The 11,720-nt window shown below is 36.7% G+C and overlaps 1 protein-coding gene across 1 annotated transcript; it reads right to left on the minus strand.

Moving 5' to 3' along the window:
- Window positions 1–27: 27 nt before the first annotated feature.
- LOC112058527 (elongation factor G, mitochondrial) lies at window positions 28–10,847 on the minus strand. The gene is made up of 11 exons (XM_024099415.2): window positions 10,644–10,847; window positions 10,276–10,422; window positions 9,445–9,764; window positions 8,443–8,681; window positions 7,259–7,638; window positions 6,492–6,730; window positions 5,167–5,328; window positions 4,265–4,383; window positions 2,075–2,287; window positions 850–1,051; window positions 28–271 (listed from the first exon to the last, which is right to left on the minus strand). Exons 1-11 carry the CDS (start codon window positions 10,725–10,727, stop codon window positions 130–132), a joined length of 2,247 nt encoding a protein of 748 aa, XP_023955183.2. The 5' UTR covers window positions 10,728–10,847; the 3' UTR covers window positions 28–129.
- Window positions 10,848–11,720: the final 873 nt, after the last annotated feature.

Below are 11,720 nucleotides of genomic sequence, written 5' to 3' on the forward strand. Positions count from 1 at the left end.
CCATTGCTAGTCATAAATAAAATTCAGTTTAAAATTATTAAATTCATTTTATATCAATATTTAAATTAAATACGTAACTATCACTTACAATAAAATATCACTAGATTGTTCTATAAATTTCCTAGGCGGTTAGTTTTTCTTTTTCTTTTGGTCGGGCAGTAGGCCCAACTCCTCTTGATACTTTCGTATTAACTGCTCCTGAACATCGGGGAGGCAGGGGGTGTATCGACTGTATTCCATACTGAATTCACCCTTTCCTTGTGTCATAGATCTGTAAAATTACAATTATCTATAATGATCTAAGACTCGACATTAAAATACATTTACAAATTATCATTCTCATCCTCTTCTGTTATTTATTAGTTAAATTAAGCATGAAATCAGCTTTCATTACTCATATTACACTACTAAATAACTGATGAGGGTATATAAATAACATTACTCTACTATCTGGTAACCCCACAGTTGCAGCGTGAAAGCAGGTACCTTTCTATTCTGTGGAGTAGTTTTAAATTATTTTTCTAGAGTATGATTTTTGATTAATTTAATAATGAGGGAAGTAGATTAAATAGATTAATAAAAAAAAATAATCATTTAATACTATCCGGTCTTCAGGGTTAACTCAAGTTAGTCTCGGAAAGACTTTTGTATTGTGGAGATATATACTGTCGACCAATAGACGCGGTGGCGTTGAAATATTTAAATTTCGCTCTATCATTGGATTGGAAAGAGAGAGCGATATTTTTGAGTGTGCCACTATTGGTCGCCATTTGTCTTTCTCGCGTCTTGAGATGTCATAGTGTGTATTACTGGTTCCTGATTCGCGGACCATTACGGAAATATAGTTGCCTCAAATCTCCAGCATATCCGAACATGTTGTTCAGAGGCACCTCCGCATACAGAGTGGTCCAGCCCTCCGAGCCCTCAGTGCCGGTCACGATACCACCGCGCTTGTTGAGCTGGCCCAGCACGGTGCCGTGGAACTCCTCGGGGATGGTGACTTCCACGAACATTATCGGCTCCAGGATCTGCCAGGCGCCATCATCGAAAACTGAAAATTGTGGATAGTGGATTTATCGGTATAAATAAATAAATAAAATCTTTATTAACCAAAAATCATCGATCTCCTATTAAAAAGTGGATGCACAATCAGCGACCAAAAAATGTCCCCACTCAATGAGTGCCAAACACAACTTCTTGGCACTCAATTCTAGTAGACGCATTTGCAAATTCTTGAACTCAATCCTTAAGGTTGAATTTGCTCTGAATTTGGGACTTTATTGAATATTGGACTATATTTAAAGGCCTTTAGGTATAATTTTCGTTACCAATAATTCTAAAATTGTCAAAACAAAATTGGCCAGTTTTTAAGTGAAATTTTCTACATGATTGTGCGTCTTTTTATTATAAGACGTCAATTTCGTTGGCAGGGTGAATGGCCATCTGAGTATGGCTAATATGATGATTTATTAAAAGTTGTTACTAACAGCTGTTTTTTTTTTACTGTTGCTTAGTTAATAATTATACAACTTAACAGCCACAATGTCCTACAAATTGTTTTTAATTATTGTAATGTACATATCTCGTCCCGACGCTCAGAAATTTTCATTTCCTGGTAACTCAGTTAGTTACCAGAATCAAGAATTTTCGCAATTAAAAAAACTACTTACGAAAAATTAACTTGATAGAAAGTAATCAGTTCTAAATAAATGTTCTACGGATCCCAGACTAATATTGAAGACCTCGAAGATTGATAGATTTAAACTATGAGTTTAATATTGTACATTTCACCATCGAGCAACTGAGTACCTAATTGACATATAGTTTGATTATACTACTAATCCTCACAGTGTAAAGTATATCAATTTAATTTACATTCGAGAAGTTTACCTATACCCTATACCCTATTGCCAATAAAAAGGGGCATATTATTTATTCAAACACAAAGATAATAACAGATGCAATATGCGGATGAAAGTATAATGACTGTTATTTTGTAAACCTGAGTCCTTATTCACATGCAAAGAAATGAGAATAGTAATAAATCTATTTACTATTTACCCTACTTGATTACCTTCTTTAACAGCACCCTTCGCAGCCAAGAAGAAAGCCAATTCACTAGAGTCCACAATATGGTGAGCGCCATCTTGCAACCTGAACTTGACCCCGGATATTTTGTGTCCGGACAGGTATCCCTTCTGGCAGGTGTCAAGAAACCCTCGCTCCACGCCCGGAACGAACTGCTTCGGTACATTCGTGCCTATCGTTTCGTCCACGAACTGTAGAACTAAAAAAGAGAGATGAATATCTTAGCATTCCATGAATTCACCGTGCGGGTGCCGGGTCCATCGCGTGGTAGAAAGAAAAACTCCGAGCAGAGTCCTGAACTTGTGACTACAGGATGTAGGGTTAAGGAATTCCTTGACGATCGATCAACACTCCCCGTTCTCTGTTCGTGTTGTTCTCCCTGCCTAGCCATAAAAATCATAAAAATCTTTAAAACATGAAACCCAAATTGTCAAAGTTAGTGGTTGTACACTGTTGCTTCAGAAAGCATGTTAAGATGTTTATATGATTACAGGTCACTACTAATCTTACAATAGTATTAATATTATAAGTGCAAATAAGTCTGTCTGTCACGTTTTTACGGCTTAGCCACTGAAATTATTTATATGATGTTTTGTAGTGATAAATGGGACTTTAGAACAGAACATAGACTACTTTTTTGGTAAATGGTTCCTGCAGGATTTGTGAAAAACGAACTGTTAGTTTCGGTTTCTCGGTGTTTATAAAAAAAAACACTTTGTTAACTGAAACTGAGTTTTATTGTTTATAATTTAACTATAGTTCAAAATACGACAACAAACTCTATTACTATGGATCACTACGTTTCGCGACTCGCGAGGACCTGCAAAGGGTCTATAGGCGGCTAGTATTATCAGGGGCTTAGCCTTGTTACTTAGTCCAGACCGGCGGGCATAAACCAGGTCCGTAGCTGGACAGCAATTCGGCTAATCACCAGAACGACTGACTGTTTAGAGGCAGAGCTACGGTTTATAAAGCATATATATTGCTGACAGAACATTTATATCTGTGTCACAGCTCTGCATTACGAATATAGAATTTAGGGATGTAACAGAACGCAAACATTATCAGTCGAAATAGTAAACTGCATCGAAGAAGTGTGGGTGGTCCTGTATCCTGTATCTGCTCATCTCATAGGAAGAAAGCCTGGCTGTATAGTTGTGCATTCAAGCAGAATTGTAATAGTGATATGCTGTTGTTTGCATAAGATTAGGATACAGTAGACTATATCACATACTGGCAACGAGGTTTATAACACTTGTGTCTGTTATAAATCGGTTTGTAAACCGCATTCAAATTTTACAACCATTATTATACAACCGTTTTATATTCTACTAACCGGCGCCACGAGGTTAGAACCGCCTTTTCCCGTGAGAATACGGTGATAAAATACGCAAATGCCTACCTGACTTACGGTGTCATTCTATGGGGCAATAGCACAGATGCACAACAACTATTCACCCTACAAAAGAAATGTATTCGCATTATAAAAAACGTTAAAAAAACTGAAAGTTGTGTACCCCACTTTAAATCATTAAAAGTTCTTACCCTACCAAGTCTATATATCTTAGAAACATGCAAATTCGTAAGGAAAAATCCAGAATTTTTTCAAAAATTAAATGAATTGCCACGAAAAAATAAATTACGGAGCGCGCGTAATTTTAACTTGGTACAGCCAAAATCAAATTTAAAGATGCACAGTACTGGCCCGCACAAAATGTACATAAAAATATATAATAAATTACCGCAAAACATTAAGAAAAAGGAAAACATTAATGAGTTTTTATTAACATTAAAAAACTTTTTGCTTGAAAAAGTATACTATAAAATTAATGATTTTTTGACCGAAAAACGATAAATCCGCCTCTCTACTTATCTTATCTTATGTTATGTTAAGTTAAGTTAAGTTTTACTTTGTAGTTACAACACCCTCACAGGGTTCCATTTGTAATAAGTATGAAATTTTATTTATGACATGTGGAAATGTAACTTAAATGAATAAATAAATAAATAAATAAAATAAAGCCTAGTGGTAAAAGAATTTCCACAATTCGTGCAGTAGATCCAGAGATTACACCACTAACTATACTTTTTTTATAATATTAGTGTAGACTACTCCATAACACTAAAAGAACAAGTATTTTCTGTTACAAATGGTCGTAAACAACAAACATCTAACCCGTATTCTGGTGCGGCGGCAGTGGCTCCATGATACCGGAGACTCTAGCGTACTGGCCCGCGCCGCCCGACTGCTTCTTGTGAAGGTAGTCGAACGAACATGGTGACATCATGGTTTCCCTGTTTAGAATAAACATTTTTATTAAGACTAGACGAAATATGTTAGCATTCCATGGATTCCAGTGTGTGTCCAAAAATTCCGAGTAGGTTCCCGGACATGTGACCGATGTTGTAGGGTTAAGGACATCCTTGACTGTTAACTAACACTCCCCTAATTGACTCGTGTTGTTCTCCCTGCCTAGCCAAATTTGATAATGCCCAACTAGAGCAAGCAGCTTTGAATACTCTTTCTAATATAGAACCAATGATATTTCTAATGTAACCACTGATAGAGATCGAATAAAGAACCTCTTTTTAGAAGTTGCATAAAAGCACTTAGCTATCATGCGTAAGAAGGCAGTTTCACTCATGCAGCGTCTTCGCGATAGCCACAAGAGCATCCTAGGGTTAATACAGGAGAAGCTGAGCTACCCAATAGTGGCACGTTGGGTAGCGGTACACTTTATATGTTTAGGTTCACTAACAATACTAAAATTGTTACTAATCTTACTAACTCTTCTAGATTAATTTTCAATTCTATGGTGTAAACCCAAATAAAAAGTATTTATTTATTTTTCTGACAGTGTCCTCGGTAATGTCGTTTTTGCATAACATAGCCCTAGTCTAGTGGCATAGTGGCCTGAACGACCAGCCCTTTATAGAGGGATATTTTATGTTATCCCTTTATAGCGTCGAATTTTTAACTTAGAAATTATTAAATTTACTTGATGTTGGATTCATAGACAGCATTTTAGCTACTTACTATATTGACATTGCCAATGGAACCATAAAAAAAATCTATACCTGAAAGCGACCTTTGGCTTGCCTAATTCAACGGGACAGTTATATTCTCTCTCCATCCTTTGCGCATAGATTTCCAAATGCAATTCCCCCATACCGGAGACAACTGTCTCTTTATTGTCACTATCATAACGGAAGTGGAATGTTGGGTCTTCTTTGGTAAACCTGAAATTATTTTAAACATATTTTCAGGATAACTCTCACACCATAAAAAGTAAAAACGGTACTATAGGCTGCCGCATATCTTTTTAGATAGATTTAGGTGAGATTTCATCTGAAGGTGGAAATTTTGCATATTTATGTTGTTTATATGACAGTAAATGGATAGGTTAAGTGACGTCATTCTTAATTCAACATGGCGGACTCCTAAATATGACAGATCAGTTGCTTTTGATGTACCATTATAGTGTAATACAAGTATCAATAGTCAATATTCATTTATTTCAATTCAATCTTAGTTTACAAGCACTTTCGAAAGGTCAAATGGCAGTTTGAGTGGTTTCTAAAAAAAGTTTGAGTAATATTTTTTTAATTGATCCAGATCTGGCTGGTGGTGGTGGTGGTGGTGGTTAAAAATGCCTGGGGAAAGAAGTTCAGTCAGAGTCCTCTCTCTGACTGAACTTCTTCTGGAGGCATGGCAACAGGAATGGGACCAATCTGTGAAAAGACGCTGGACCCATAGACTGATTAAAAATATTAAGACCTGGATAGAGAGGAAACATGGCACTATCACGTTCCGGATGACTCAGTGTTTCTCGGGGCACGGTGATTTTATGGACTATATAACACGCATTAAAAAAACGACGATGCCGAACACACCATGTTTTATTGTCCCCGGTTTAAAACCGAAAGAGAGGAGGTGACAAAGGAGGTAGGACAGGAAATCACGGTTGAAAACCTAATAAATATAATGTTGCAAGCGAGTGACAAATGGGAGGCAATTAAGATGTATTTAGAAAGCGTAATGAAAACAAAGGAGAAGGATGAAAGGGAACTGGGAAAGTGAAAGAGGCAGTGACGCTGGTGGTAGGCTAAATAGCAGGTACACTAGCGTTTTTGGAGGTAGGAGGGTTTTTAGCTGGTAGGAGTCCGGCACTACCCAAACGGGTGTCCATGAGGATTTTCCCCCCTACAAAAAAAAAAAAAAGGTCTGGCTGGTGGGAGGCTTCGGCCGTGGCTAGTTACCACCCTACCAGAAAGAACCGAAAAGGGGTGTGGATTTTCATCCTCCTCCTAACAAGTTAGCCATCTTAGACTGTAGTCTTAGATTGTAGTCAAGGGCTAACTTGTAAAGAATAAATAAAAAAAACCAAAACCTGATAAATTACCTTGCAACAGCTTTCGAGAAATTATCTCTATCCTTATTGTTCTTTGGCTTAATCGACATAGAGACCACTGGGTCCGGTACATGGATGGACTCCATAGAGAGCTGCAGTTTAGCGTCGTTCACAAACGTGTCACCGGACGCGCAATCTACGCCGAACAACGCGAATATATCACCAGATAACACTTCATTCACTTCCTCCATATTGTTAGAGTGCATTCGCACTAAACGAGAGATTTTCACCTGGAAAATGTTTTGGATTTTGTTTTTTTATTCTGTCAATAATCATACAATTAATCTAGTCCAAAAAACAAAGTTCTGAAACCTGCGAAATATTAGAATTGCAAGAAATTTTTAATTTTTTCCTTTTGAAAGCCAAAATTGCAGTTTTCAACTTTATATAACCAAGTAGCTGACCCTCGTAGTTTCCGTTCCCGTAGGAATACGGGGATAATATGTAGCATATAGCCTTCTTCGATAAATGGGCTATGTAACACTGAAATAATTTTTCAAATTGGACGAGTACTTCTTGAGATTAGCGCGTTCAAACAAACAAACTCTTCAGCTTTATAATATTAGTATAGATTAAGATAGCCTGCGTATTTAATAATAACTCAAAACTGTAAATTTTATAGTAAATCTGAACAGAGATCTTTAAAGAGAAAGTTTCCCATAAAACCTTGACTTTAATAATTCAGAGTCAAGGGGTGTAAAGGTTTAGTTTAATGACTTAGCTTAAATACTAAAAATAATCAAATTTGCATTCCTTACCTTTCTACCAGTTCTCGCATTAAATATATTTTCCCCTCTCTTCAACATGCCTTGATAACACCTCAAATACGTAAGTTGTCCAAATTTACTCAACTCCAACTTAAAAGCCAACCCAACAAAAGGCTTCGAGTCATCTCTAGAAGGATCTAGAACTATCGTTTCGCCCTCTGAACCTTTTCTTTCCCCTATAATGGCGGTATTCTCTACCTCGCCTGGATGGGGTAGGTAATCTAATACAGCATCTAATAAAGGTTGAACACCTTTGTTCTTTAGTGCAGTGCCCAAGAGAACTGGCGTGAATGAACGTTTTAGGGTTGTTCTTCGTACAGCTTGTTTTATTTCTGCAACTGTAGGTGTTCTCTCCTCAAGGAATAGTTCACCTAAAAATAAATACAGGTTTTAATTTTGTTACGGAGAACCCTGTATGGGCAAACTTCCGGCGCCCCATGTGAATTGATCAGGGGCCCATCAGCTGATCAAAGTAGGGTTCCGGGCGCTCGAAATACGGCGCTGCTCCGCGAAAAGAGAGCCTTCAAAGAATTGGTTAGATCGGTATGGCAAATGAAACACTTACGGTCAAAAGGTCCAAATTCACACGCGCTTCTCGAATCAAATAGGCTACAACAACGTAACAACGCAACAAGATGGTCAGACGGAAAACCAAAAAAACACTCCAAAGGACACCCGCGTGCTTAAACTTTCCGTTGCTAAAACATAGGGTTGGAATTGAGTTGGAGGGAAGTGGAGTGAACATTAAGTAATACAAGCGATACAAGTGAACAACACTGAACTCGGTCATTATATGTAATTGTCCAGCTGTAACACATAAATGTCACTTCACACTCATTGCCGCCCCCCCCCCCCCCCCCCCAACTGGACGGTTACCTACTTTAAAATAATAATCGTTTCGGCTAAAAACGTCCGAAATCGAAACAGGCTAAAGCGGAAAAACCGGTTTGGTTGGACAGTATCAATCAGTAATACAATCCTGGCTACGTCCATGTCGGAGGTTCATCACGAAATATTGAAAACAGCTTGACATACAAAGATAAAATTTGGCAGGGAGGTAGTTTATTTTTAGCAGACATCCGCTAAGAACGGATTTTGAGACAGAGTTGGATTAAAAAGGTGGAAGGGTGGACAAAGTCGCTAGTTAGGATTATAAAAATAAATATATTATTTACCTAAGGACTCATCAACGTTGGATAGCTGTTCAATAAGCTCATGCCTCCTCTCTTTGACCTCAGCTCTTCTGTTTTGTGGCACTTCATCAAACCTCATCACTTCACCATAATCACCATCAAAGTACACGGCCCTCTCTTCGATAAGTTCCAATATCCCTTGGCATTCTTTCTCCAAGCCAATGGGTAGGTGTAAAAAAGCAGCATTATGCTTCATTTTTGAACGCAACTGTTTTAACACTCTGAAATAATGAATAGAACAGGTGTTAATTTGGAGAATTTTAAACAATAATTGAAAAATCCAAGTGATAACCCAGAATTGACAGAAAGCCCTCTATTTACATTTCACTCAAATTCAATCATAAAATATACTCAGAGGCACCGCATCCGCCCACTTTAATATACTCGCGTCATATTAAAGTAAGCGGATAATTGTGCCTCTGAGTATATAAACTTTATTATCAGTTTTTCACTAATGAGTATAGGAGTATGTTTTATTAAACTGCATAGAATGTCACAGACAAAATGATTACAATGAAACATGGGAGTTATCATAGATAAGCTGATATTTTTTTAAATTAATTCAGTGTCTTGACTATGCACTTTATTATTATGTAATAATGACTATTATATTAGTGTTTTATGGTTAACAATTTCTTGTGAGTTGTTTTTCAAAATGTGTGAAATTGACAAAACATTTTCATTAATGCAACACATATTTCCTTGTGTTTTTCATACAAAACTTGTTTTATATGTAGGGCAAGATACATAGGTACTCCAATTTATTCACAAAAAGTGTTCTTAATTGATATTGAAAACAACAATGAACATACAACTGTTTTAAAATTGATTAGCAACAAAGCATTGCTTGTCAGCATAGTTTTGCTAACATTAGTCAAAAACACAGAACTATGCAACACTATAATTATCTTCTAACTAACAGACAAATAGTGTAACTTAGGTAATGAGGAAAAATAAATGTAAATTAATGTAAAACAATCTCACCTGTCTGGGTTAGCACCCAATCGATCTAGCTTGTTAATAAAGCCCAGACAAGGTACATTATATCTCTTCATCTGCCTATTGACTGTCAACGTCTGACTTTGAACACCACCCACCGCACATAGCACCAATATAGCTCCATCTAAAACCCTCAAAGCCCTTTCTACCTCCACTGTGAAGTCTACATGTCCTGGTGTATCAATGATGTTGATATTGTGGTCCTTCCATATAGTGTATGTTGCGGCAGACTGTATTGTTATGCCTCGTTGCCTTTCTAGTTCCATAGAGTCCATGACAGCACCCACATTGTCTTTGCCTTTTACCTGTAGAGATAAAAGAATTAGAACCATAGTCAATACATTTCTAAATAATATATTATATTGTAAATGTGTGTTGTGGAAATGTACTTAAATTAAAAAATTAAAAAAAAATATGTGTGGAATAGACAGGGGTTCAATTCATGTCTTTAGGACACAGTTATTGCCTATGTGTAAATTGATTGCTTAATCAATTCACACACATGGGTAGCAAATCACACCAATATAATCACACTATCACAACACACTAATATTATAGAGAGAAAGTTTATGTATGTGTAAGTATGGTTTGGTCCTCTTTTACACCATAGCTACTGAACTAATTTAGCTGAAATTCAGAATGAATATGGATTAACGCATAGGCTAACTTGTTATGCCTTTTAAAATAGAACCCAGGAGTTCATAACCAACAATCTACATTAGTATAAAAAAATATAATATACCCAAGTATACTGGTTATATTGATAACATTAACTGAAGACAATGATGATGATGATGACAATAATAAAACACTAACCTCATGCATCTGGTCAATTCTGCCAGTGTAAAACAATATTCTTTCTGTGAGTGTCGTTTTCCCTGAATCTATATGAGCAGATATACCAATGTTCCTAATTTTTTCCAACTGCTTGTGTTCTGCATATTTGACGTGTGAAGCATAATTCTGAAAAGTACGTAATTTTTTTTATTGCCGGTTTTACAGTTGGTGTAAGTATGATAGAGACAAACTTTGTGGCCTATCACAACTTAATCCAGCTACTTCCAAAATAATGGTCTCATTATTCTGCACCTAGGTCCAACTACATTTAAAATATCCTGAATAATATGATTGAGTTACGTAAAGATTTCGAGAAACATTTGAAATAAGTAATGAATCAATAATACCTTATTTAATTCGATTTGGAATCTACGTGATGTCTTAAGTATGTTTGATAAACTTCGTATTCGTTGCATATTTGAAATCGTCATTTTGTTGTTTAAGATTTTAGTACGTGTTTATAAAAATTAAAGTATTAAATTTTCTTTAATTTGATAAATTTTTAACTTTTAAGGTTATATTTAGCAGAGACACCAAAGACGTTTATTGTTGACAGCTGTCAAACTCATGTGCATTTGACTTTGACAATTGAGTTGCAGGCCAAAATGATTGATTTGGAAACTGTAGATTAGGACTACGTTCCACTTGGGATCCTAACGACTCGCTAACAGCCATTTCCCATTTCACTTGCTTGCGTGTGATTGCAATTATAAACTCATTAGTCCAGATAAAGTACTGTATTAATAACAATATTGATAAGTTTTTCACAGATTTTAAGGTGGGAGAGTTTGGCCGTGGCTTAATTCATTATAATTCCTTGACAGAGACATGCTTAATAACCTTCTCGAATTAATACAATCCATAAATCCACACCCACAGCTACCATTCTACCAGCAAAGACGAACTTACCGCCAAGCGATTTAGCGTTCCGGTACGATATCGTATAGAAACCGAAAGGGATGTGGAAGTTTTCATCCTACTTCTAGTAAGTTAGCCCACCTACATCTTAGATTGCATCATCACTTCAGATGAGATTCTTTTCACCATTAGACGAGATTGTAGTCAAGGGCTAACTTAATTAAATAATGAAAAAATAAATAAAAAGATCAAGTTATTTTATGTAACGAGACTAAGAGTTGTCTTTGTTAAAGATTTATTAGTGTGAGTGGTATTTTAGGCTCTAATATTTGATGGCCTCCGTGGCGCAGTGGTATGCGAGGTGGATTTACAAGATGGAGGTCCTGGGTTCGATCCCCGGCTGGGCCAATTGAGGTCTTTTTAATTGGTCCATGTCTGGCTGGTAACACGACAAAGACGTACTGCCAAGCGATTTAGCATTCCGGTACGATGTCGTCTAGAAACCGAAAGGAGTGTGGATTTCATCCTACTCCTAGCAAGTTAGCCCACTGCCATCTTAGGTGAGT

Source organism: Bicyclus anynana, chromosome 3 (assembly GCF_947172395.1).
Source record: "Bicyclus anynana chromosome 3, ilBicAnyn1.1, whole genome shotgun sequence".
Taxonomy (NCBI): Eukaryota; Metazoa; Arthropoda; class Insecta; order Lepidoptera; family Nymphalidae; genus Bicyclus; species Bicyclus anynana.